The following is a 27,876-nucleotide window of genomic DNA, read 5'->3' as shown; positions in this document are numbered from 1 at the left end:
ATGAAGAAGTTGGGAATGGTTGGAGTTGCAATGAGCGTGTTTGCGAGAATGACAGACGAGTTGATGTGTTGTGTGATGAGGAACGAGGGGGACAAAATAAAAGAAGTCAGGAAGTTTACCATGGCGATGCACTGCCTCCTCGAGCGCAGTGGACTCGCAAGAACATCCTCGAGTGCGAAGCAAGCGTTGACGATAGAGGTGCAAATGCGGCTGCTATATCTGGTGCAGCGTGAGGCTCCATGGAGTGTAGCAAGAGCGTCCAGTTGTACGTGCTAGCGGAAAGCACCTCCCCGGTATGCGGCATGCAGCTGCCGTGTCGAGCCTGCCGTTAGTTCGACTCTGACCTGCCACGTTCCTGCTCCACTCCGCTCCGCTCTGCTCTGCTGCTGCCGTTTCCCGCTGAAAAAGAAAACCACTTCCACCAAATCCACTGCCCCATGACCTCTCCCTTGACACAACCATCAATCACCCTCCCCATCCTCGGACAATGCCAACTGGCATGTACTGTCCCCGTTTCCATCCCCCAAACCAAAGCCGTGTAGATCGAGTTCCTCCTAGTGTGGTAGACACATTCTTCCCCCCGCGCGAGCCTTCCATTCGGCGACAGCGCTTGGCCGCGGTTGCTCTTTCTTGCCTGCCTACTCGGCAATATGCATATCGGGCTGCGTAGATCCGATCATAGCCGAGTGATGGGCGAGCAGATCTCCGCTCCAGAGCTCAGATTCTTCGTTTCCGTTTACTTATTCTTGGAATGCTTGTACGTGAAGCGCTTCCGCGTCCTGGTGATTGTCATCAGTACTTTGTCCGCTGAACATTTGATAAGCGTTGTACTCACGCTGAGAACTCTCCGAGCTTGTGCCCGACCATATCTTCCGTTATCCGCACATCATTGTAGACCTTGCCGTTGTAGACTTGGAAGATGAGTCCCACAAAATTTGGCAGGATCGTCGCACTCCGCGCCTGCGTCTTGATTGGAGGCGTCCTTTCACCAGCCTTTGGTCGTATGATAGGGAGCCTTGCAAGACGTTAATACTGTTGGTCTTCGCGGCCGTGTTCGAAGGGGTAGACATACGGCACAATGTGTGGTCCTGCAGATGCGTGTTAGCAATGTCACTTGAGCTGATGGACGCCAGAAGCATACCTTTCCACACTGAGCGTGAGAACAGTGCACTGGTCGCCTTCATGATCGCTGGTGATGGATAACAAGGCGGCTTCACGTCGTCGATGAAGTCAACAGCAGGAGCGGACATGCTCATCTCCTTCTGGCTAGCGTTAGATCTGCCAAGCCTCCACGCGTGACGTCGCGTGGCAACGCGTTCAGGCAGCGATGCCAATCAATTCCATTTCCATCAAACGCTCAAGCATTCACTTCTTCTTTTTACCAGAATCACGAACCTTTCTTCGTAATGTTTGCTGCTTTGCATGAAGAAGACCACTCCTTCTTACGCTCGTAACGCGGCTCGAGCATCATGCCAGTCTTCACAGGTATGGCGACTTCAAGTCAACCCGATCAATGGTCGACACCACCGGAACTGACATATACAGCGGCGGATACGATACGTATCCTCGTCTCGACAGACAATCATGTCGGCTACGGCGAGCGCGACCCGAAGCGTGGCGACGACAGTTGGAAGACATTTGACGAGGTCATGACACTGGCCAAGGAACGCGATGTCGACATGGTACTTCTTGCGGGAGATCTGTTTCACGAGAACAAGCCATCTCGGAAGTCACTCTATCAGGTAATGCGCAGTCTGCGTGCCAACTGCTTTGGAGACAAGCCGTGCGAGCTAGCGATGCTGAGTGATGGGAGCGAGCATTTCGCTGGCGCTTTCAATCATGCCAACTACAACGACGCAGACATCAACGTAGCGATTCCTGTCTTCTCGATTCATGGCAACCACGATGATCCATCTGGCGAAGGTCATCTTGCAGCACTCGACATCTTGGCCATGTCTGGCCTTCTCAACTACTATGGTCGCACACCAGAAGCCGACAAGATCGACATCAAGCCAGTGCTGCTGCAGAAGGGGAAAACCAAGCTAGCACTTTACGGCATGAGCAATGTGCGAGATGAGCGCCTTTTTCGTACCTTCCGCGATAACCAGGTCCGGTTCTTCCAGCCGAATACTCAACAGAAGGACTGGTTCAACATCATGAGTGTCCATCAAAACCACCACGCGTACACCGAGACGTCCTACCTACCTGAACAATATCTTCCCAGCTTTATGCATCTGGTCATCTGGGGCCACGAGCATGAGTGCAAGATCGAACCCCAGGAAAATCCCGAGATGGGTTTCAAAGTCATGCAGCCTGGATCTTCGGTTGCCACTTCACTATCCAAGGGCGAAGCAGTACCCAAACATGTGGCGATTGTCAGCGTCAAGGGCACTGACTACGACGTCGAGCCAATACGACTGAAGACCGTCCGCCCGTTCGTCATGAAGGAGATCGTCCTTAACGACTTTCCCGAAGCACGAGAGTGCGCAATGGTTAAGAACGAGACCGACGCTAAGGTTCGGCTTACGAACTTCCTCGTGCAGCAGATCGAAGAGCTGATCGACGAGGCTAACAACAGCTGGCGAGAGACACAGGAGGAGGCAGGAAATGAAGTCGATGAGGACGAAATGCCACAGCCGCTCATTCGATTGCGCGTTGAGCACACTCCACCAGCAGAAGGTGGCGAGTACAACATAACCAACCCACAGCGATTTGCATCAGAGTTTGCAGACAGAGTTGCGAACGTCGACTTGGTCCAATACCACCGCAAGCGGAAAGCGGTGCGTGCGACCAAACTCCAGCCAGACATGCCCGAAGCGGAGGCCATATCTTTCGCTTCCATCGACAGCGTCAAGGTGGATAAGCTTGTCAAGGAGTTTCTTGAAGCACAGTCTCTCACTATTCTGCCTCAAAACAGATTCAACGACGCTGTTGGACAGTTCGTGGACAAAGATGACAAACATGCCATGGAAGCGTTTCTTAAGGAGACGATGGATCAACAGCAGGAGAGTCTACTTGACCCTGATCAGGACAAGAAAGTCGAGCCGCGTGACATCGACGACGAGAGCGATCCAGACCAGGATGCCGATGTCTATGACAGGATGGATGAGATCCGCCAGCACCAAGAGGCAGCACACGCTAGAGGCGAGCTGAAGCGAAGGCGTCGGCAGGGCAATCTCAAGCCAAAGCCAAGCACTTGGGATAGCGATGCTGATGGGCCCTGGGAGGACAGCATATACGCTATCCCAGTGGAGGAGGAAGGGCAAGAGAATGGTGACGATGATGACGATAACGCAAGCGTGGTCTCCGGAGCAAGCAAGGCGCCTGCAAGAGGCAGAGGCAGCCGCGGAGGTAGGGGAGGCAAGGCAGCGACTGGCACAACTCGCAAAGCTGCTGCCCCAAAGAAAGCCCCTGCGAAACCTGCCGCAGCGCGAGGCAAGAAGAAGAAGCCTGACAGCGACGAAGATGATGACGACGATATAATCATGCTGGACGACGACGACGATGAAGACGAGAGTCAAGGACTCTTCGTAAGTCAAGCGAAGTCGATAGCCCGGACACAACGTTCAGCGTCACCTCCCAAGAAAGCCGCACCAAAGTCGACACGAGGCCGAGCAGGAGCTGCCGCCGCATCGAGCACACAGCAGAGCCGACTCAACTTTGGAAGCAGTCAGGTCAATGGCAGTGCCAGATCGAACGGGACAGGTAGAGCTGCTGCTGCTGCTGCTGCTGCAAAACCTGCTGCATCGAAGCGTCTCCAGGACCTTAGCGAGGACGAGATCAGCGACGATGATGCCTTTGAGCCTCCGCCTGCTGCGCAGCGAAGGACGGGCAGGCGATGAGAAGTTGTCTGGTCTGGTCCGAATGAGATTGATATTGCTGTACTTTAGCGAAGCGTAGCATGGCGAGGCGTTGGAACAGGAACAGAAAGGGTGTCGATCGGAGCATTTGCCCATGGGGAAAGACAGTACCATCAGATACATATTGCTCGCTCACTTGATGTATCAATTGCTCGCACGACGTATTACCCTTCCACGACCTGCCGTGCTCCTGTACATCAACATCTCTGTGCGAGTCAGCTGCCATCGCGAAGATGTCCACTTTCTCTGCCGTGTCCACAACGCCTAAGCGCAATGACGCAGATGATGGCGTGGATAACAGTTTCTGCCACGTCTGCATGCTTCGAGGGTGGAGATCTGTGGGAGCCGATACATATGTGCATGAAGCTGTAGGAGCCGATGCAGCTGTGGCTAGTGAGCTCTCGAGTGGACGATCTGCAGCTGGGTGGTGAGCTGGGCCATGATCTGTACTCTGCGCGTACTTTCATTTGATGGTCGCTCGATGGCCTGTAGACTTTCACATGGTCACGTCGTGTGGCATTGCAATGAGGGCTCACTCTCGCAGTTCACACAACCTTGGAAGGATACCGAGGTTGAAGCTTTTGCGCGTGAAGGTTTTGGACATATGAGTGGCGGTGCAGCTGGACATGGTAGCTTGTGATGGCAAGCAAGCAAGAGTCTGTGGGACTAGCAGTTGAGTGTGCAATTGGGTCTGTGGCGGTGTAAGTTGTGTTTTGCACATGAAGTTGAAGGCCCATGTTCTAGGCTTTTGACGGCTTTTGCTCCAGCCTCCACGAACATGGGCTGGTGCAAGCACCCCTGATGGAAATGCTGGGCATGGCTTGTGGCCGTTCGGAGCAGCGATCGGGCCAGACATTTCGTGTGAATGGGGAAAAGGACGATAGCTATCATCAGAAATGCAAGGTCCATCAGCAGTCTCTCATCGCAGCTGTATAATCGCATCGTGATGCTTGCGTGTGTACTGGCAGAAGACTTGATACCGGCAGAAGCGGGGAGATGTTCGCCGTCCACGCATGCGGCATGCCTGCAGCTCACGGCGCCTGAAAGGTGGAAAAGACTTCGCGGGTGCATGGGGACCGACACGGCCAAAAGCTGATTCGAAGGCTTAGGCGCTGTGGCTGGTGAACGGTCCCTTCCCTTCGATGATTGAGGCGTGCAGCCCTCTGTTTCGAGTTTAGCTGTCAAGAAGCCACCCACCACTGTCGTTCAACGTCGTCAAGATCCGTCATGGTCATGCCTGTGAAAGGTGCAAACCGGGCAAAGCGATAAGAACACACAACACCCACCGCCAGTTGATGAGCTCTTGCTTGTCCCGTTTTGTACAGAGTCATCGTCTCAAGCACAAGCGCCTCGGCGGAGGACGATTTGTTCGATTCATCATCCCGCGGCCCGATCGTGCGGCTCGACGGTCGTCATTATTCTCCTGCACGAGATTCTCGCTGCCAAGGGGGTAGAACTGGGCGTCCGTGCCTGCTGTGCGGCCTGTGCCGCGTGTTTACACCGCAGCGCCTCCTTGACACCTTTGTCGCTACTCGCCAGTACTTCTCGCACGCGCCTGCGACCTCACCACTTCGACATCATCGTCACCACCGGATTGTCGCGTGTACTGCGCACATTTTTCTGCTTCAGCGCTCCGAGGAGCAGATATCGGCCGACATGGGTAATTCTTGCAGCAATATTGTGAGTCCACGAAACTCAATTCGCGCCGATCGCACCCGTGGGAAACGATCTTGCTGACCTACCTCTTGCACCAGAATCAGAACGGCGACAGCAATATTGGCTCAGCACAAAGCGCCGACGAGAACAAGTCGAACTCCGCCTCGTCCATTCTTTCTACCCTCGCGCCAGGTATGTTAGATCTGAGCTCCGAGACTACTCACAGCTAACAACGCAAAGTCGCCCTCTATGCACTGGTCTACGCCATCTTGTTCCTCGTCCTGAGAAACAGATTTCCGAGATATTATCGACCAAGAACATTCGTCGGTAGTCTGCGAGACGAAGCAAAGACACCTCGACCCAAGGATGGCATCTTCAACTGGATCGGCGAGTTCTGGTCCATGCCAGACACTTACGTGCTCAATCACCACACGCTGGATGGCTACCTTTTCCTGCGCTTTCTCAAGATATGCGTGGTCATGTGCCTGGTGGGATGTCTCATTACATGGCCAGTCCTCTTTCCCATCAATGCCACTGGTGGTGGAGGCAAGCAGCAGCTCGACCTGCTAACGTTCGCCAACATCTCTGAGACCTCCACTGGCGGATACTACAAGTATTTTGCGCATGCAGGATGTGCCATTATCTTCTTCAGCTTCGTCATCTACATGATCACGCGCGAGAGGTGAGTAGTTTCCATAGAATGGGTGGAGTCGTACTGACCAATGCTTCTACAGCATCTTCTACATTAATCTTCGACAGGCATACCTCATGTCCCCCCTTTACGCTAGCCGCATCTCCTCGCGCACCGTACTCTACACATCGGTTCCAGAGGAGTACATGGACGAAGCAAAGCTTCGCCGCATGCTTGACCCGGGTGTCCGACGCATCTGGCTGCAGACCGACTGCAAGGATCTCGAAGACATTGTTGGCGATCGCGACACGGCCGCCATGAAGCTGGAGGCCGCCGAGACTAAGCTTGTCAAACTGGCCAACGGCAACCGTATCAAGGCTGCGAAGAAAAGCGACGGAAATGATTCTGAGGAAGCCGCGATCGGCGAGCGCAATAACACGGCGGAACAATACATCAAGGCGAAAGATCGTCCAACGCATCGGCTGAAGCCGCTCATCGGCAAGAAGGTGGACACTATCCAGTGGTGCCGCGATGAGCTCCAGAAGCTCATTCCCAAGGTCAATGCGGAGCAGGCCAAACACATGACTGGAGAAGCAAAGCGCCTCAACTCTGTCTTCGTGGAATTTGAGACTACCTCGGAGGCTCAAGCTGCATATCAGAGCTTGACGCACCACCAGGTCCTGCAAATGTCTCCTCGTTTCATTGGCATGACTCCGGAAGAAGTGATTTGGAAGAACCTCTCGATCAAGTGGTGGGAGCGAATCATCCGACAAATCGGAACTACCACCTTTGTGGTTGCGCTAATCATCTTCTGGTCTATTCCCGTGGCGGTGGTCGGTGCGATCTCTAACATCAACTATCTGACTTCATGCCTGCCGTGGCTGAGCTTCATCAACGATATCCCGGAGGTGATTTTGGGTGTCGTCACCGGTCTACTGCCAGTCATATTGCTGGCTGTCCTCATGTCACTGCTGCCCGTCATCCTTCGTCTGATGGCGAAGATCGGCGGAGCACCGACTGCCAGCGCTGTTGAGCTCAACGTTCAGAACTCTTACTTCGCCTTCCAAGTGGTACAGGTCTTCCTGGTGGCCACTCTGGGTTCAGCCGCGTCATCGGTCGTGCAATCGGTAATCCAAGACCCAACCAGCGTCACGAACGTCCTGGCCAAGCAGATTCCTCTGGCGAGCAACTTCTACATCTCCTACTTCATCCTGCAGGGACTCGCGATTGTGTCGAGTCTGCTCCTTGGTCTGGTCGGCTTGATCCTATTCATGGTGCTGGGCAAGATTCTCGACAAGACTCCGCGGAAGATGTACAAGCGCTGGATCTCACTGTCGAGCCTGGGCTGGGGTACATTATTCCCAGTCTATACGAACTTGTTCGTGATCGCGATGTGCTACGCCGCCATCGCCCCTCTGGTCATGGGCTTCGCAGCTATCGGTCTATTCCTCTTTTACTTTGCATACAGATACAATTTGTTGTTCGTCTCGAACGCAGTCATCGATACGAAAGGGCTGGTGTATCCTCGCGCGCTCAAGCACTTGTTTGTTGGCATCTACGTGGCCACAGTGTGCTTGATCGGTCTTTTCGCCATCGCGGTTGGGACGAGTGTCGGAGCTCTCGGCCCAATGATCCTGATGATCATCTTCTTGATCTTCACCGCACTCTACCACCTCAGCCTCAACGCCGCAATGGATCCCCTCTTGACCTACCTACCAAAGTCTCTCGACGCGGAGGAACGACACCTTCTTGAAATCGAGCACGGCAACGGAGTGGCTGAGGGCGACAGATTGGCTGATGGCGATGCGGCGAAGGAAGCCCGCATCTCTAACGGCAACCACGAGCTGGGCCCTGCTCCTCACAAGAAGCCCAACTTCCTCGTCAAGTGGCTCCGGCCAGACATCTACACCGACTACTTAACGATGCGCCGCCTGGTACCAAAGGAGATCGCCGTCCACTACACCAACGAGGTCGAGAAGACAGCATTCTTCAACCCGGCCATCACAAGCGCCACACCTCTCCTCTGGATCCCTCGCGATCCTGTCGGTATCAGCAGGCAGGAGATTCGCGATACTTCTAAGATCATCCCGATGACTGATGAGGGCGCGTACCTTGATGCGAAGAACAATGTGTGCTGGGACGCCGAGGATGGAAGACCGCCAATTTATGAGGAGAAGATCTACTACTAGATGCATTTGCTGGAGTTGAAAAAGCATGGAGTTGAAAGCTGGACTGGGTGTGGCCCAGATGGATCTTGTTCCGAACGAATATACCCCAAACTGTCTTGCTTTTCTTTTGAGTTGTGGTTTGACGAATCGATAATGAAGCTGCTATCTCACGAGTGTGCTAGATGCCTCCCTTGGGTATCAGGGATGGGGAATGAGTATGTATGAAGACACTGAGTCCAAATTGACCGACCAGCCACTCCCTCCCTTCATCACGCGGATGTCGGCTGAGTGGCTAATCTTCGCCTTGGGGAAGAAGTCAGTTGAGATGCTCGCCGATTGTGAGTGTACACCATGTACCCACTATTGGTATTGTTGCGACAGACGGTAAGTCGGATGTCCTGCTCAGACCGCCTGCATATGTTGCAGCGCGTCAATAGAGCTTAGCGTGCTTCGGGTCTGGGGCGATGTCTCTACCGTTCCCCAACTCCAACTTCATCAACACCACTCATAGCTCATCCTGCTAGAGTGATTTCCACTGTCGATAGTCCATTGCCATCAGGGCTCGCCGACAAGACGCTCGAGCAAAACGCCACGATGCGTATCTTCAGCTGGCAAGGATTCCATAATTCTGCCGCCTTGATCGGTTGCTTCAATGGTGCCTAGATACGACTGAGGATCATCTCTCTGGGTTTTCGACCAGCTTCGGTGCACATATGCGACTCCTGCGTGGACGTTGCTCGGTTGCGTCGTACAAGCACCACCGACCTATAATTATGGAAGCGTCAATGCCACAGACGCTCATCGACTGGCTCTGGTTCTGCAATGTCTTCGTTATAACACTACCGACCTGGACTCTCGTTCTGGGAGGTGCTCTACTCATACACTGATCGGGCTCGAGATCTGGGATTGATGCAATTGATTATCTGATCTGGATCAGTCGCTCCATTTCCACCACTACGGCTCAGGAAACCTCAGACAAATTGAGTCAATCGAACATCTTCATGCAGGACGACAAATTGCCAGCAGTGCAAGCTGCTTCCGTCTCACTCGCCGACGCTGCAAGACCCACAAGACCGGGGGCTCACTCGCGCAATACTGATCTGATACTCGCAGACGAGGATGGTGATGATTCGGCACCACCCGCATACGGAGACATCTACGACGAGATCCGCGGTGAGGAGGATGGCATGGGCACAACTGCCCGTATAACTGATGACGGCCGTGTCGACATCCGCATCAACCAATTCAGCCGACGCCTGTCGCAAGTCTTCAGCCCTGCTTTACGCCAGCAGATTCCCAGCAGCCAAGACAGTCCTCCAAGCCCTCCAGTCGCCCGACCACCTCCATTGAACATCTTTATCCAGGTTGTGGGCTCGTGCGGAGATGTTCAACCCTTTGTCGCTCTCGGCAAAGTCCTCAAGGAGACCCATGGCCACTGGGTACGCTTAGCAACTCATGCCAACTTTGAGAGCTTTGTCAGAGGGAATGGCCTCGAGTTCTTTGACATTGGTGATGATCCTTCGCGGTTGATGGTGAGTATACACCGGCGCTTCAGTCGATGCTTCAGTAGATGAGACTAATATGAGGCAGGCCTTCATGGTCAAGAACCCGGGCCTGATGCCGGGCTTTCGAAGTCTAGCAAGCGGAGACGTCAGTCAGCAAAGACGAGACGTTGGCGAGTACATTCAAGGCTACTGGCGATCGTGTTATGAAGCTGGTGACGGGATGGGACGTCTCGCTATAGACGTTCATGATCTCACTGGACCGCCTGAGACGGATACAAGACCATTCGTGGCCGACTGCATTATCGCCAATCCTCCCAGCTTCGCCCACGTTCATTGTGCAGAGAAGCTAGGATGCCCTCTGCACATCATGTTTACGATGCCATACTCACCTACACATGTCTTCCCGCATCCATTGGCCAACATCAAATCTTCGAACGCTGATCATCAACTCACCAACTTTAAAATGTGCTGTTGGCGGTTGTGAACCTCCAAAGGTAAGCGTAGCGGAGTGGAGCTCTCTACCAACCCTTCTAGACTGCAAAGTAGCGTGCGATCCACGCTACCGCTACCCGACGTATAGTGCTTATTATACGACGATATAGGCGTTAGCGACGAGTATATGTTTGCGAGTTGCGGTAGGTCACGTGACCCTAGAACTTGAAAGTTGACTAATCAGAGCGGGCGCCAAGGCTAGTTGAGGGCTGGTATAGAGCTTCACTCCCTCGCTGACGCCTCACCTACGTACTCGCAAGCTCGTACTCCGGTGTGGCTAGCGCTCGGTCGCTACGCTTAACAACGTGAGCTACACGTGTGGATTATGAGTCTCCAAGCATTGCGTCCCTTCTCACCTGCTTGAAAGAGATAGATTGACCGCATCTCCGCAGACGTCCTGTCCCCCGACTGGCGCCCTCAATGCCGTGCGAAGGACAGCCCGCTTGTAGTGCTGCTCGACCATCGGGAGGATCGGTTTGGAGGTGTAACCGTGGACGGTCGACCAACTATTATAGTCCCTTTCTTTGGCGACCAGCCTTTCTAGGGAGGTATAGTGGCACGAGCCGGCGCTGGACCCGAACCGATACCCATTAAACAACTCACTGCAAGTCGACTTGCCGATGCTATCACATTCTGCATGAAACCCGAAAGCTTAGAAAATGCGAAGACCCTCGCTTCTAAGATCGCAGCTGAAAGACCCGGCAGCGAAGTAGGGGCTGAACTGTTCCATCAATGCCTAGAGTCTGATCGACTTCGCTGTACCCTTACACCGTCTCGGACGGCTGTCTGGCGTGTCAAACGCTCGAAGATCAGGCTGAGTGCACTCGCTACATGTACTCTGGCTAATGTTAATATGTTGGAGTTTGACGACTTGAAGCTCTTCCGGGTACAGGAGTACTATACGGATGAAGGCCCTGTGGACCCAATATCTGGAGGCTTCACCGCTGCTTGTAGAGCGGTCAGTGGTATGGGACTGGGCATTGCCGAAATTCCTTCTGAGACGTGGAAGGGTTTGCGCGATGTAGCTGGACCTAGTCGAAAGACATCACAGACACCAGTCGCCGAAACCAGCCGGGGTTCGTTAGCGAGACCAAGTTCGATCCGAACAACTTCACGGCTGGGAGGGACTATGCAAGATTCGGAAGATCTTGCCGGTACTCAGAGTCGTCCCAAATTATCCAAGGCGCCATATTCGAGTTCAAGTTCTACGCCGAGCTCAGGATCTAGCGCACTGCATCGTCATTTCAGCGCCGAATCGAGTCACACTAGGAGAGATCAAGTCCGTAATCGCGTCGAAAACGTACCCGGCAAGAGTCGGGATGCACCCCAACCCACTGCAGCACACACGAGCCAAGGTATCGGACGGTTTTCACGGGGCTTTGGCATAGGGACCTAGCGACATCGCCGTCAATCTGACCAGAGGAAGTCACAATCTGCCCAAACTCTGGGGCGACGATACCGTCCGACTATAGGAACAGGTCACCGATATAAAGACCGGTTTTATCGCTGTAGGCAGAGAATCTGGCCTGCTGGGCTGGTACGATGGGGTGACTGGCTTAGTAACGCAACTGTGGAATGGCGCTCGTAAAGAGGGTGCTGCTAGGGTTGCTAAGGGTGTTAGCAAGGGGATAGTAGGGTTCATTGCTAAACCACTTGCAGGTACTATTGGTGTGCTTGGGCACTCAATGAAGGGGTTTCACAAAGAAGCTCAAAAGGCACACCGCACCAATATACAGAGGTACATTGTAGCTTCGAGGGCCGCGCAGGGGTACGAGGACTGGTTGTTAAGCTCTGAAGCAGAGAAGCAAGATGTGATTGAACGTTGGAAGCGTATAAAGAAGCATTTGAAGAAGCGCAACCATGATGAGGTGCTGAAGGATGTCTTGGGGGCACAGCACAAAGCCACGACGGAGAGAGGTGGAACCTCCTATGATATCGCCGGTGCTGCAAGCCTCCCTAAGTCGCTTGATAGAACGCTAGCATAAACACCTAGTGCACTCGGCTTCCTCGATCGTCGCGTTAAACCGCGACGTTTTAAACAAAACAGTATATTAGGCAATAACGAAGCGCTTATATATAGTAATATATATACTAAACATCGCTTATATATCTAAGAACAACATACAACGGCACGGTCCAAGGGCCTCGCACGACGCACCATTCGAAAGCGCCTATTAATGCTATCACCTAACGAGAACAAGAGCAGCGCGCCTGCACTGGCGGCCGCGCAATTGCTACGGAAAGCGACCAGAAAACAGGAATCCACCTCCTATCCGACAGGACCCTGAAATTGCGGAGCCGCGGAGGTGAATTGCCTATTTAGGCAACTTCTAACCTCAGCCGTAGCTAAAGGGCAGCGACATGGAGACTAGATCCCAAGCCCAACTCGCGAGCATCAGGCAGCTCGCGAGGGACACCCAAATCTCTATAAACGGGAACGCGACACAGGAACCTAGCCAGCAGCAACCAACCTATCAATAGCTAAGCTAACAACTAACCTAGTAATAGTAAGTATAAGAACCTTAGCGAGTGTAAATCTTAGATATAGAAAAGCTACCTAAGAAAACTCTAAATACAAAGCTAAGCGCCAAGCCGGCGGTATGCTCGGATAAGAACGTCACATCCTCCCCTACTAGACCCTAACACACCTATATTAGCCTAAGGCGGCTAGCCTAATCGCCTATATACTTAAATCGATAACAAAAGAGATCCTAAAGCTTTAGCTTCTTTCGTCGTAGCTTCCTAGCCTACGACCCTTTAGCTCACTTTACTCCGTATATATAACTGCCTTACGCGGCTTAACTCTACTACCTAAGCTTACTACGAGCTTACTAACCCCGTTAGATAACCTCGCCGCGAGCTTCTTACGCGTGTTTGCGCCTTCCTATATCGTTAGAAGCTCGTAGTATTAGGTAGCTCGTATAGAACGTAAGTATAACAGTACGCTCTTATTCTAAATTAATCTGACTACGAATATTAACCTTTAAGCTTACTAAGTCTTTAACAACCTCTTCGCCCTTCGGTAGCTTCTTCCTTAACCTTCTTTAGCCTTAGCTAACTTATTCTTAATTAGATCAAGGTATATAAGCCGCGCCGCGGTGTCGGCGTTAATATAGTAATACTAACGTGCTTTAGACTCCTTTCTTCCTTATAGCTTACTATAGCTCCTATCCCGCGCTCTCCTTAAGGTAAGGAGTTAATAGCTTAGATAGACGCCCTTACCGTCACCTATACTTCGGCCGTATCTAATAACTTCCCGCGGCTCCCCGTTCGTACTAAGACGCGCCTTCCGGATATACCTACCGGATAGTTAGCCGGTTAGTAGACTCGGCTCTACGCCTTCTAGTTTAAAGTCTAGTTCTCTTGCGACGTTATTAAGCTAGACGATTAGATCGCGCTATAGTTAGTCCGTATCGCGCGCTAGTGTCTAAGGATCGACGGAGGATCTAGATTCTTTAAGATAATTTATATACTCCCTTCGCGCTATAGCCGCTTCTAGTTTAGCGGCGTTCTAAAGCTAGTAGCCGCGTTAGACTCCGACTTCGACGTCTTCGAAGAGGTCCCTAAGGGCGGTATTCTAAGGTAGCCTATCGCTTTTAGACCGTATACCGTATAAACTAGACTAGCGGCGATTGTCTTTAGCTACTATAGCGGGCGCTCTAGATCTACGCGATACGTATAAAGCTATCGTTCTAAGGGCGATACCGAGCGTCCGCTAGGAACCTTTACTAAGTACTAGTAACTTAGCCTACCGAGTAGTAAGCTAGAGAAATGCGACTAGGAGGATCCTAAGCCTAATACTTTAGGCGACTTCACCTTTATCGAGCGCGGCGGCTATACTAATTATTTCTAGACTAGTAAGTACTCTACCTACGACCGTAGCCGGTCTCGTACTAAGTTTAGCTATACTAAGCGGTCTTCCCGGTTAAAGGACTCTAAGCGCCTAGTCACCCCTAGTAAGGTAGCTGACTTCTCTTATCTTCCCTAGGCCTACAATATTACTTAGGTTACGGAGTCTAGTTAGTTCTAGAACACTAAGTTTAAGCATCGTAATCTAGCTTAGATTAACGCCCCGACCCTAGCTATATATAGTCTAGTCTTCTAGGTTAGCCGTAAGCCTTATACTACCCGCGACGCCGCTAGCCGCCTAAAGGCCGCGTTAAAGGCTAACTTGGCTTACGTCTACGCCTTTACTCGCGAGAACGCCGAGACTAATACGAATAGACCTAGCTAGGAGGAGAACACCTTAGATAAGGAGGACGACGGCTTGTTCGTATTACTAACTAAGCCTAGTAAGTCCGCTAGTATACCTAAGGTACCTAGGAAGCCTCCTAGTAAGAAGCCCGTGTCTTTAGCTAGTAAGAAGCCCGCGGCCTTAGCTAAGAAGAAGTCGGCTCCTAGGACTCGGCGTAGCCCTCGGTAGATATCGCCGCGCTATACCCTAGACCGTAACGAGCCGTAGGAGGGTCTAAGCGATACCTCCGACTACGTTAGGTAGCTCCGCGAGATTCCGGTATAGACGCCTCTCCTAGAAGACTCTAAGGGTAAGGGCGAGGCGGACGTGACCTCGCCTACGGTCTATAGTCGTATAGCTAGTCCTCCCGTTCTTCTAGTAGCTAAGCGGTTTAGGCGGTTAATTACGACTAGACGTACTTTACGATTCGGGTCGATTACCGAGAGGCCGAGAGGGGCTATAGTTCTATCTAGCTCCTTAGCTCGTTCGTCTATACCGATAATAGAGGATGATAATAGAGAGGATCTAGAGGTAGTACCTAGTAATTTCCGGTTCCTAGGTTAGAAGTAAGGCTCTAAGAGCCTAGATAATAATAAGCCCGAGGCTACTTTATAATTTAGTACTACGTTCTTGTTTTATACGAGAGATAGGTAGCCGAGTAGCCTAACTTAAGAGTACTATAGACTAATAACCCTAATTAATAATTCTTACGACCTAACTCCCTTAGCGCCGCTTCGGTAACTAGGCTTACTCCTATAGTTTCTTCTTTATTATCCGCTACCTTAGTCCCTTTAGGCGAGCGGTCTTAGCTACTGCCTCGGCTTCTTAAAGTAGCTACTACGATAGGTCAGCTTATCTAACCTCCGGGTCTACTAAGTCCGGTATGTCTATATCTAAAAGGCTATTAGCCGCTTTAGGTTCGGCTAAAACTTCGTCCGCTACGCTTGATCTAAGCAATATTCCCTAAGGTAGGGCTAACTCTTTTTCGTCGGCCTAGGGATAGAGCGTCGAGCTAAACACTTTAATCTCCCTAACCGGTATCTCCTACGGGACCTTAGCGGGTTTAGCTAGGGTAGGGATAGCTTCCTAAGGACTTTCTTATTATAGAGGCTAACGATCTTCCTAAGTATCCTTCTCGAGTAGTAGGGAATATACCTAATCTTACTCCTCGCCTACTCTTCTTAACTTAATCTAATAAGATCGCCTTTAAGACCTAAGTACTTTAGCTAAAGTCTTTTACTCGCTTCTTTTCCTCTAAGCATTCTTCGTAACTCTTAGGTCTCGCTAAACTTACTCTAGTAAGTCAGCTTCTCTTTTTTGACCTTTCTCCCCTACTAAGAACCCTTACGCTCCTACGTAAGGTTAGCTACGTTCTTTCGTAGTCTAGAGTTCAACTTGTTTCTTTAACTACTTAGCCTCCGGTATAGTTAAAAGGTCCTTTAGATTAAGACTTGTATCTTAACTAGTGCCTAGAACTTCCTTAAGTTCTAGCTTATCTTCTAAAACACCGGACCTATCTAGAAGTCTCCTAGCTAGATACCGATACTAGAATTTAGCTAGATCCTTATATACGGCTAATATAAGCCTATTCTTATAGACGAGATGCCTTAGAATCCTACCCGTAGGGGTCTAAAGTATATACGTCCCTAGGAAGCTCGCTTTACGGATCTTATAGGGTCTAAAGTACTTAGGTTCTAGCTTACGCGGATCTAGGTTTATTAGTAAGACCTATTCTCCGACTTTATGTCTTAGCTATACCTCCGGCGGAAGTAACTTTAGACTTATTAGGTTCCTAGTCTAAGCTCGAGAAAGTAGTCTTTTATTTACGAGCTAACGCGTATAGCGGACGCGGACGATACGCTTCCTATAGTTGTTAACTAAGACATTCTTAGCTCGTAGCTCGTTCTCGTCTTCTAGGATTCGTAGGTATTAGCTATATATAAGGTAGAAGGGGCTAAGGTAGGTTATTATATACTAGCGGCATCTAGTATAGTAGATCGCTTTAGGTAGGAAGGTATCCTATAGCCTAATATCGTTACTAATATATAGCTTTGGTCGACGACGAGAATCACCTATACGTGGTGTCGGCTACGAACCTCTCGTCTAGCTACGAGAGAGCCAAGTATTCTCACGCTGGAGCGTCGTAGGCGCGACGGGCGCGTAGCGTAGGCGAAGCCGCGGCGAACAGAGGACTACTAGCAAAACGGGTATAAAAACCATCCGACGAGCGTGTACTCGTGTCGGGAGCGAGTCCCTCTTCTTTCTACGTGTAAGAAGGGCGCGGAACCGTGGCCTATACGCTCGACAGGACACCTCTAGTATGAGTGCAGAATTTTCACCTCCGGAGACCGCAAACCGAGCGGGCTAAGCGACGAACATTAGACGAGCGGACTACAGAACAACAACTGAGCGGACTATGCAACGGCGTCGAGCGGACTACGAAACAATCTGGTGTTTGCTAGCGGGCAATACGGTGGGTAGGTGGACACGCGACGAAGCCTGTAAGGGCCTGTTAAACACCCGGTATAGGAACGAGGGTTTTGCCTAAGGCACTGCCTGTCCCGCTACACAACGCACCTAGTCTGACATAGTAGATTGCGACGAGGAAAAGACGATAGCCTGAGCAAGGAAAAGACGGCTGTTAGGACGGGGAAAAGACGTACAATGCAAGTGGATTAGTTCTGTGATCGGGGAGGATCGAGGGTAGGGTGATAAGGAACTTCATATTGGTTAGTAGGTGGAAACGCAAGGAGTACGCTGCCCGGCGTGGTGTGTGCCCCGAGCAAACCTGCGAGGCATAGACGGCCGCTTTCTAGAGATAGGCTGCGGTAACGCGAAGGGCGTCAAAACCTAGGGCGTGGTGTACACTAGCAGCGACGGCTGACACTGTCTATATAGCCCGAGAGGACGGATGCGCATGTCGGTCAATAGAGAGCACTAAAGGGCTTAGGCCTATAGAGGTGGATATTGGCTTAAGGAGCAAACAGGGAGGGAGGGCGTAGAGGGAAGCTTTTGCTCCGGGCTAACCTCTCGAAACGAGGCTACACGGTGGTGCTAGATGAGTAGGAAAGCGCGGTTAAGACTTGTCACCTTATCTCGTAGCTAGCTTGCTAAATACGATTCCTTCCTTGCCCTAACGACAACAGGAGGGACCTACCGTGTACAAGGGCTTCGAGCCGAGCAAAAGGAAGAGGGCAGAAGAGACGAACAAGGGAACCCAACCGCAAACGCATCCACCTCCCGGTCGGCCTCGACACCTTAACCGGGCAGCCAACGAACTAGGCCAAATGCGAATCTTTGGGGCGCCCTAGCGGCCCTAGGGCCAGCCGGACAGCGAGATACAGGCTCAGGAGACACAGCAGGTCAGCACGGAAATGGACCTCACGGATAACGAATGATACTATACGACGACATCACTATCGTACAGTACAACGTAAACAAAAGTAGGGACAAGGTCCAGCGCCACTTTCTACAAGAGCTAGACCCGCTACGGCACCACGTTATTGCGGTACAGGAACCATAGATCAACCCCTACGTAGGACTCCTAGCCACTTGTAATGACCGGAGATACTACACCGTAATCGCGGGCCAACGAGGCGTCATCCCGAGGACATGTATATACGTAAGCAAGACTATAGACCTTGAGTCGTGGAAGGTTATACTACCGCAGTAGGGCAACCTAGGAGACATAACATCAATCCAGATCGACACGACACAAGGCCCTATCCAGATCCATAACGTTTATAACCCGCCACCGCGGGGTCGGACGAGTAGGGAACTAGGAACCCTCGCCCACCTAGAGCGGACCCTAAGCCAAGACACGAAGCAAGTACTCCTCGGCGACTTCAACCTCCACCACCCACAGTAGGGACTCGAATTCACTCCCCCGTACGCATTTCTAGGGGGGAAGCTACTGGACATAACCGCACGCTACGGAATGGCCTTAGTAACACCAAAGGGAACAGAGACGTGGAAGGCCCGTACTAGTGCAAGCACGATCGACCTATGCTTTCTATCACGAGAACTTGAAGAGAGACTAGTCCAATGCCGACCGAACTACGCGCTAGAAGCCTCCTCAGACCATATCCCTATCCAAACGACGCTAGGGGTGAAGGCGATAGAGGAGCCAGCAAACGAACCACGCCGTAACTAGAAGAAGGCACGCTAGGACGACATAAGAGGCTTCCTAATAGCGAACCTACCACAGCATAGAGAACTCGAGACGACAGCTTAGCTAGATTAAGCAGCGGAACAGATTACCTCGGTCATATAGCAAGCAGCGGAACAATACACGCCGTTACTCCGGCCCTCAACGCAGTAGAAGGCCTTCTAGACCCCTAAATGCTCTACGAAGGTAAGGGAGGCTAGAAGGGCAAGGCGACAGTGGACGAAGGAGCACACCTAAGAGACGTGGGAGCAATACTGCCACGCGACACAAGAGAAGAAGGCACAGATAAGACGCGATAAGCTGCAGGACTAGAGAGCGACGATCGGGCTCGTTACAGAAAACCCGGAACAGATGTGGAGACTTGCTAAATGGGCACGACTACCTGAAGAGCAACAAGCCCCTCACTTCCCCCTAATCGTAGACCGCGAAGGGATCGCCCAGGCTACGCCCCGGGGCAAGGCAAAAGCGTTAGCCGACCATTTCTTTTCGACGTAAGTAGAGGCAGACCTTACGGACATCGACCCGAGCACATACCCGGAACCCCTGGACATAGATTGGGCGGTTAGCCCTAACACAGTAACAGGAGTCATAAGTAAGCTAAAGGGACGAAAAGCCCCAGGCCCAGACAGGATACCAAACGTACTGCTAAAAGAGTGTAGAGAAGAGATCGCGCCGAGCCTTACAAACCTATTTACCGCGTGCCTACGGCTAGGGTATCACCCGAAGCCGTATAGAGAGTCTATGACAGTAGTGCTACGCAAGCCACAGAAGGAAGACTATACTCAGCCCAAGTCGTACAGACCAATAGCACTTCTAAATACGATAGGGAAGGTCCTAGAAAAGATAGTAGCCCAGAGACTTACGCAGCTTGCCGAGGACAACCACGTACTCCCAGCAACACAGATAGGGGGAAGAAGCTAGCGATCGACACTAACAGCAATGGAGCTAATTACGGAGCAAATCCAGACCCTCTAGCACTACGGTAGGAACCGAGCGGCGTCCTTACTATCCCTCGACATCGCAGGGGCCTTCGACAACGTCTTACACTAAAGGCTAATACATATCCTACAGCAGAAAGGCATCCCCTAGTGGGCAACGTCGTTCGTCTTCTCCTTTCTCTAGGAACGGACGACATACCTAGTCCTAGGAAGGTATACGTCCGACCCGGTGAAGGCAGAGACTGGAATACCTTAGGGATCTACTCTCTCCCCTATCCTGTTTCTGATATTTATGTCGGATCTAATCCCCCTACTCACCTCTCCGCAAACCTCAGCATCGGGGTTCGTAGACGATACAAACATCCTAGCCTAGTTAGACTCGACAGAAGAGAACTGTCGCCTCCTTGAAGATAGGCACAAGAAATGCGAGGAGTGGGCAAAGAAGCATAGTGCCCGGTTCGCCCCTGAAAAGTACCAACTTATACACTTCAGTAAAGCGAGAACACACTATAATATGAAGGCGGCGGTAAGAATCTAAGGCTACGAGACCAAGCCATCAGCGGAGCTACGAGTACTAGGGATCTGGCTCGACCCGAAGCTAAGCTAGAATGTATAGATTAAGAAAGCCTAGAGTCGAGCGCAAGTTAATAAAGCCTCGATAAAGAGGCTAACGGCATCGATATAGGTAGTAATATTCGATAAGGTAAGAATAATGTATAAGGCGATCGTCAGACCAGCTATGTTGTACGGGGCACAGATTTGGGGAACAGGAGGCGCAGGCAAGCCGATCCCGAAACGGATAGAGCAACCCCTAAACAGGACACAGGCAGGCAACCTACGTAGGGTACTAGGCGCATACAAGACAACGTCAACAAGCACGGTAGAAATGGAGACAGGAATACTACTAATCGGCCAGTACATCCGGGGAATAAGAATTCAATACGCGGCAAAGACGACAGGTTACCTAGCACAAACCACGATCCAGGAGGCAAAGAATAAGATAGAAAGCCGCTACCGGAGAGGGGCAGGATATAGGACAAGCCAAAAAGAGGATGACCTTACGACCTTTACGGCCGTACAGACAAGCACCGAATGGCTAGCACGAAAGGAGGAGGAGCGTAGGACTCGCCAGGCCGGCGGGAGCAAGGCTAAGACCCAAAACCTAGCGGAACAGATAGCGAGCTGCCTATGGGAGCAGGACTGGAAAAGGAAGCCCCCTAAGACAATAGGCCCGATAGCGCTCCGAGCCTTCTAGAGACACAATTACTAGCTATATAGGGACCTGACAAGGGCCGAAGCAAGCATAGCGATCCAAATCAGGTCCGAACACATTGGATTAAGGGCCTACCTGTTCAGAAGACGCGTACTAGACATCTATAGCCCAGCCTGCCAGTGTGGCTACCTATCGCAAAACCCAGAACATATGCTACTACGATGCCCGTAGTGGGCGAGAGGCAGGGGAAATTGGAGGCACCAAGCGGGAAGGAGAGACTACAAGTCAATTATTAGGGACAAAGGCAACATTCGCCGAATCTCTCGGTGGATACTACAGTAGGGATACCTCCAGCAGTTTAGCCTCGCGAGCGAGACGGAGGAGTGGATAGACAAGAGGCGGAAGCGAGGGGGGTTGCAGATAGGGTAGTCATCAGGGCAGGCCCATGACACTAGCGTACCCCTAACAAGGGAAATTTAAGACGATAACGAGGAGGAAAAGACAGGCGGGAAGGAGGAGGGGTTTTCACCAACACGGTTTCCCCTCTATATATACAAAAACAAGATAGCATAGCTGCATAGGCCAAAGGGCACTACAACAGCTTAATGAAATATCTATCTATCTATCTATCTATATAGCTTTGTTAGTATCGATCCTAGTATACCGTTTAGGTTTTCTACCTTCCTATTCGTTATAGGATAATATAGGGATACTAGACAATAATTAGCCTTAAACTGCTTTATTAGGTAGCTTATAACCCTACTTAGGAAGTTCTTACTATTGTCTAAGAGGAGCTCGCCGGGTGGCCCGTAGTCCTAATAGATTCTCTCGTATAGGAATACTATAGTCACTTTAGTATCCGTACGCGGAACGGCCTAAGCGACTAGCTAACCCGTAGCGTAATCTATCGCCGTAATAATGTACTCGTTTCCTAGTAGACTCTTCGGCAAAGGCCCTATAATATTAATCGCCTATCTCTCGAAGGGTCTAAGCTTATTGTTAACCTAGTAAAACCGCGGCTCGCGTATTTTAGGCTTATTAGGCTTCTTTTTCTACGTTACCTAGTATCTAGGGTAGGATTCGATAAACTTTCGTACGTCCTTTCTTATACTAGGCTACTAGGCTCTTATCTCGAGCTGACCTATTAGCCCGGGCGCCGTAAAGTGCCCGTATCGCTAGTATACGTAGTTTACTAGATCAAGACGCTAGGTTAGTACGAGGAAAGGCGCTGTTCCCTTATTATCTAGAAGAATAAAGCCTAATCTAGGTTCCTTAGACTCGTCGATTAGTAGGAGTAGCTCGAATTCCTCTTCTCGTACCTTAATTAAGCTCTCGAGGTAGGGACCGTAAGTTAGTATCTATCCCGTCAACTTGAACTACCTTATTAGTTTAGGGAACAAGTCGGTCTCGTTAGCTTTAAATCTTATAGCTACGAGTTACTTAACCGGCTAAGCTAGGTTAGTAGGTCCTTCTCCGATAAAGTTAGGCCGACGGGAGAGCGTATCGGGAACGATCGCCTCTTCTCCCTTACGATACCTAATGTCTAAGTTATATTACTAAAACTCTTTAGCCTATCGTACGATCCTCTTACTCTAGCCCTTAGTGCTATTAAGGTACCTAAGCGACTAGTAATCGGTCAGAATCGTAACCGTATAGCCATTTTCTACGTAGTTATCCTAGGTTTAGAGGCTTCCTTAATTACTAGGCCCTCCTTTTTATAAACTAGGTAATTTAGCTCGGCTCCCTAAAGCTTCCTTCTAGAGAAGGCTATAGGGTATAGCTAGTTATCAGCTCCTATTTAATAGAGAGTAGCGCCTATAGCCTATTTAGATATATCGGTCTTAATCGTAAAGGGCTTCTTAGGGTTAGGCGGGATTAGTATAGGCCCTAAGGTTAGCGCGAGCTTTAGGCTCTTAAAAGCGTATACGTACTAGGCGTTCTATCGTACTAGGCGACGCGTTTTCCGCCTAAGGGACTCGTCGCTTTCCTTAAGAAGACCTAAGAGGGGTGCTACGAGTTTTGCGAAGCTCTTAATAAAGCGGCGGTAGTAGCCTACGAGGCTAAGGAACTACCTAATCTACTATATATTAGTAGGCGTAGGCCAACTATTGATCGCGTCGATCTTGTCTTATAGTAGCCTAATCGAATTCTTCTCGATCTAATACCTATAGAAGGTGACTAACTTGACTCTAATATCGTACTTCTTAGGGGAGTAGAATGTTGAGAACATACAGGCCGCAGGACAAGCATGTAGGTGTGGGTGTGTCATGTGATTAGATCACGTGACTAGGGTTTGCCAGCCTATAGGCTGGCAAACATCCGGACACCAAGCATCTACCTACACCAACACCGGCGATACTGTATGTAGATACACGCTATCCCATTGGGTCCTTCTTCGTCTTTGGTGTGATCCGCCGTCTTCCACTGCTGCGCAACTCGTACCTGTTTAACAGGTTATGAGCCCGGACTGTGTTCTCAGAGGCTTGAATTGACCTTTCCACAGGTCCATTTTGAAGAGAGTTGTAGGCATCAGTTGTGTCCATCTGAGTGCCAAACTCCTTCTCCCACTCTTTTAGCAAGGCGAGAATTTCCTTTGCACCATCACTGCGGATCGCAGACAGAAAGCACCTTGACTGCCGTTCTGCCTGGACCTTCCAATCCCGTAGGGCTGCAGGAGCGTCGCTCCTGGCCTTCAAAGGGATTACCCACTTCTTCCTAGAGAAGTTGTCTACAATCTCAAGCCAATATTTGTATCCTAGCCTAGAGACTGCGCCCTGAAAAGGCCCACAGATGTCAATGGAGATGAGGGCCAGCCTCTCCCCTTTCCTCTCTGTGGCAGGTCCTTTGAACTTCCTCATGTTTGCAAGGGAGCAGACCTTGCAATTCTGGTGTTCAGAAGGAACAGGAATGGGATCTTTCTTGTCAGTGACTCTATGCAGGTTTCTTAGCAGTCCCTTGCCAAGGTGTGCACATCTTCTATGCCATAGCTCCCACTGATCTTCGGACTCAGTGTTAGCCATAGCGGTACCGTCACGTTCTTGAGAGAGTATGCCAGCATGCTGTGGCTCAAGAATTTCCGAGATCGAGTGGATAAACGGTACTCCTCCTCGAAGTTTGGTCTGGACAACGGGTTTACCAGACAAGGATTTTAGGGTGAAACTGGGTGGTTGGACAGCAAACTGTTGGCTGAACTGATTCCACGAAACAAGACTAACTCCAAGGCCAGGAACAAACAGGACATTTTCTAAGACAATTTGCTTTCCAGAAGGACCACCCATTACTGCACTTCCTATATGTGTAGCTTGTAGATAGCCACCCCCAACCTTGATCCACTTCCTCTTTTGAAGAGGCTTCAGTGTCCTGAATAGTGAATCTTGGTCAGTCATATGTGATGATGCACAAGAGTCAAGCAACCACTCGGACGAGGGGTACTTGCCTTTGGCTTCCACAGTGGAATGGGCAACCTCATCAACATCATCATCTTCTGATGGTATCTCAGGGTCTGATGCGTCTTCCTGGGTCGCATGGGCCCTTGCAGGCTTACTAGAGGAGGCCTTTGGCTTGCGGCTCTCCTTCATCTGCTTTGCAAGGTCCGTCATCACCTTGAGGACATCACGAAGGTTTGGTGATGATGACCTCCTACGAGGTGGTGACGGTTGTCTCTTAGCAGGGTAGGTAACCCTAGCTAGTTTGTCCTTGTTCCTAACAGCCTGCTGAGCTGCAGAAAGGTGTGGGCACTTGCTCATAAAATGGTCACCATTGCAGAGATGGCACGTGAGCTTGCCCTGGAAACCCTTCTTAGCGAACATGGCTGTCCCTTGATGAATCATTGATTCTTGCTTCTCCCTAAGGATTGCAAGAATGTCTTGTGGTGAGAGATTCACCTGGGCATCAATTGCATCGCGAATTGAGCCAAATGAGTCTGGCAGAGCTGCTAAGAGTTGCTGGATCTTTCTGTCCTCAGTCTTGATGTCTTGGAACTGAGGCGAGATTGAAACAGCCCTCCTTGCAATTGAGCTAAGCTCCTGCCAGGCGTCATCTATAGACTGGTCTTCTGTCATCACGAAATTGGTGTATTGCTGAAGCAAACTTCTTCCAGTAGCGAGAAGTCTTCTCTTATATTTAGCTTCAGCCCATTCCCACAACTCCTTCGCATGCCGGATCTCGTATGTCATCTCTTGGTCATCTGTCGACAGACAGATGTACATCTCATACAGGGCCGTTGCATTGTGCCGTCTGTACGATGCCTTCCTTATCGCTTGATCCAAAGGAAGGGATGACTCCGATGATGCAGAGGGTGTCGCTATAGATGGGGTTGCAGCGGGAATGTCCGTGATGATGTCTTCGAGGACCCAGTCAACCTGCTTTGATACCAGGTGTATTCTCATCAGCTTGAACCATGTTTCGTGGTTCTCTCTTGTCAGAAGAGGTGCTGCTCTCTTTCTTATGAACCCAGTCTCGTTCTCCATTTTTTGTAAGTTGAGGGACAGGTTGGCTGCCCTCAGGTAAAAGGATGTATTCGGTCGTACGCGATCGGATCGAAATGGGATAAACCGAACGCGAGGTTGATAGCGGAGAGGATGGCTATCCGCCGGGAAGAGGAGGAAAGTCGGTCGGTAAGGATCGTGTTGGTGCTGAGACACTGTAGCGTAACTCTCTCAGCAGAGGGGGTTTCTGAGACACTGCGGCTCTCTCAGAATGAACAGTTAGTCGATGCGAACGCGATGTCCGGAGAGCGACTCTTCTCAGTAAGCTCGCCCACTTGTCTGAGGTATTGGCACAGGCTCCCTGACTCGGAGTCTGACAGTGCCTCACTAGGCTCTTTCACGTCTTATATGCACCTACAGCGCGGCTGTAGCTTCCTGTGCAAGGCGGGTGCGGCCTCCAGTCTGCCTTCCTTGTGTTCTGAAGAGGAATAACTCCAATACGACTTTGTCGAGGGTGAAACACCGAGTTGCTAACCCGGGCTCATAACCACTCAACTGGCATGCCAGAGTCTTCAAGCATAGCCCGGACTGTGATCAGAAACAGACTGCCTAATGGTCCGATCATTGATGGTATTGCTCTTTCACCAGAAGAAGCCTTTACTGGCCAAGTACCGTCAGTCGACCATTTCCGCGTCTGGGGATGCAAAGCTGTGGTCTATGTAGACCCAAGAGCCCAACCTCAAGGCTTGAGGAGAGACAAGTTGATGAACCGAGGAAAAGAAGCCGTGTTTGTGGGCTACTCAGAAAACACCACAAAACAATGGCTGTTCTGGGATCCCGACATGAAAGCAATAAAAGCGCATAGTCACGTCGACTGGTTTGAGAATGAGAAGGGGGGAGATATGGATCTTGGTATCACCTTCACTAACCAGCCGAGTCGAGCGCCACAGCGCAATCCTGTTGGGAGGAAGCCCTTTGGGGCGAAATTTTCCGATAGGGGATTATCAGAGACACCGTTACGAAGGCCAGGAGAAAATATTGAGGCGGTTTCAACACTGTCGAAGGCCGATAACGGTGGATCTATACAGAACCTACCCAAGTCATCAACACCACAGCAACCGCTGTTTGTGCAACTTCCCCCTCCCCCAAAGGACATTGGGGAATACCAGAAGTTTGGAGATCAGGGTACTCCAATGAAAGAAAAAGAAGATGTCGTTCAGTTCGACCCACCCGAACACCCAGCGCCACCTCAGGTTGCAGGCAACAAGAGGTCAAGGGGGGACGGAGATGATAACTCTGAAGAGCATGAGGCTAAACACCATAAGGCTCTTATCGCCCAGATGTTCCATCTAGACCCTACAATGAGCTGGGTAGAGGAGATTCTGAACGACGTGGAAGAACATGCATTTGCTGCTGTTGGGCAGGCCATAGCCTATCAGCAGGAAGTGCCAATCCCAAAGTCCTATAAGGCAGCCGTAGGAGACCCCGAATGGGGACATATGTGGAAAGAGGCAATCGAGAACGAACTTATTGCCTTAGCAAGCAACAACACCTGGGAAGCAGTTGTACCGCCAAAGGGTGCGAATCTAATTACTTCTAGGTGGGTCTTTGATGTGAAAAGAATGATTAGTGGAGCCATTGAGAAGTTCAAGGCAAGACTAGTTGCAAGAGGGTTTTCACAGAAATATGGGGTTGACTTCGAAGAGACCTTTGCACCTACTGTTAGACATGATACTCTCCGAGTATTCATGGCAGTAGTATGTGAGAGAGATCTCGAGATGCACCTAGTGGATGTGAATAATGCTTTTACCCAAAGCAGCCTTCTTGAAGACATCTATATGATCCCACCCCCAGGAGTTGAAGCACCTCCAAACATGGTGTTCAAGGTCCTACGAAGCCTTTATGGGCTTAAGCAAGCAGCTAGAGACTGGAACAAGCTCTGTGTTGCGAAGCTAGAGAAGATTGGATTTACCCAGTCCCAGGTAGATCCATGCCTACTTATCCATACGGATAGAGACCTTATGGTCCTTACCCATGTGGATGACATACCCATTGCAGCTCCGAAGCTGTCAGATGTTCAGTGGTTTAAGGCTGAGCTTGGAAAAGTGTTTAAGATTAAAGATCTTGGTGAACCTACGAAGATCCTTGGAATGAGGATTACAAGAGACAGGTCCCAAGGCACTTTGAAGCTTGATCAAGGACACTATGTCCACGCTAACTTAGCCAAGATGAACATGGCTAGAGAGAAGGCTACGCCAACCCACTCACCTATGGAGAGCTACGAGCATTTAGTGCCTACGGCACCTATGGATGAGAGGTGCAACAAACAGGATTACCAGAGCCACAATGGTACCTGGATGTGGCCAATGACAATGACAAGGCCAGACTTAGCATTCCCCCTTGGAAGAATTAGCTCATTTGTTGCTGATCCCTCGCAGCAGCATATGAAGGCTTTGAAGAAGCTCTCCCGATACCTGCGGTCGTACCCAGACCTAGGTCTTATGTATAGAAAGGGAGGGGGCAATCTCCAGGGATACTCGGACTCTGACTACGCTATGGACAAAGTGGATAGAGTCTCAATTCT

At 50.7% G+C, this 27,876-nt stretch overlaps 4 protein-coding genes across 4 annotated transcripts; 3 read left to right on the top strand and 1 right to left on the bottom strand.

The window, feature by feature from the left end:
- Nucleotides 1-736: 736 nt before the first annotated feature.
- On the bottom strand, nt 737-1,184 carry CLAFUR5_11194 (37S ribosomal protein S19, mitochondrial; the record flags this gene model as incomplete). The annotated part of the gene is made up of 4 exons (XM_047910342.1): nt 737-779; nt 836-1,015; nt 1,073-1,088; nt 1,142-1,184. The coding sequence occupies 4 exons, from the start codon at nt 1,182-1,184 to the stop codon at nt 737-739; spliced, it is 282 nt and encodes a 93-aa protein (XP_047765356.1).
- A 285-nt stretch (nt 1,185-1,469) lies between these two features.
- On the top strand, nt 1,470-3,842 carry CLAFUR5_11193 (Double-strand break repair protein mus-23; the record flags this gene model as incomplete). Its single annotated transcript, XM_047910341.1, has 2 exons — nt 1,470-1,485; nt 1,546-3,842. 2 exons carry the CDS (start codon nt 1,470-1,472, stop codon nt 3,840-3,842), a joined length of 2,313 nt encoding a protein of 770 aa, XP_047765359.1.
- A 1,674-nt stretch (nt 3,843-5,516) lies between these two features.
- Nucleotides 5,517-8,336, top strand: CLAFUR5_11192 (uncharacterized protein; the record flags this gene model as incomplete). The annotated part of the gene is made up of 4 exons (XM_047910340.1): nt 5,517-5,540; nt 5,615-5,708; nt 5,757-6,198; nt 6,251-8,336. 4 exons carry the CDS (start codon nt 5,517-5,519, stop codon nt 8,334-8,336), a joined length of 2,646 nt encoding a protein of 881 aa, XP_047765358.1.
- A 980-nt stretch (nt 8,337-9,316) lies between these two features.
- Nucleotides 9,317-12,228, top strand: CLAFUR5_11191 (Sterol 3-beta-glucosyltransferase UGT80B1; the record flags this gene model as incomplete). The annotated part of the gene is given in 5 exon segments (XM_047910339.1): nt 9,317-9,847; nt 9,906-10,217; nt 10,857-11,677; nt 11,709-11,772; nt 11,785-12,228. Coding segments are annotated over 5 exon segments (2,172 nt in total), but the record flags the coding sequence as incomplete, so codon positions are not given.
- Between the last annotated feature and the right edge of the window lie 15,648 nt (nt 12,229-27,876).

Source organism: Fulvia fulva, chromosome 8 (genome assembly GCF_020509005.1).
Source record: "Fulvia fulva chromosome 8, complete sequence".
Taxonomy (NCBI): domain Eukaryota; kingdom Fungi; phylum Ascomycota; class Dothideomycetes; order Mycosphaerellales; family Mycosphaerellaceae; genus Fulvia; species Fulvia fulva.
This window is presented reverse-complemented; position numbering and strand designations above follow the sequence as displayed.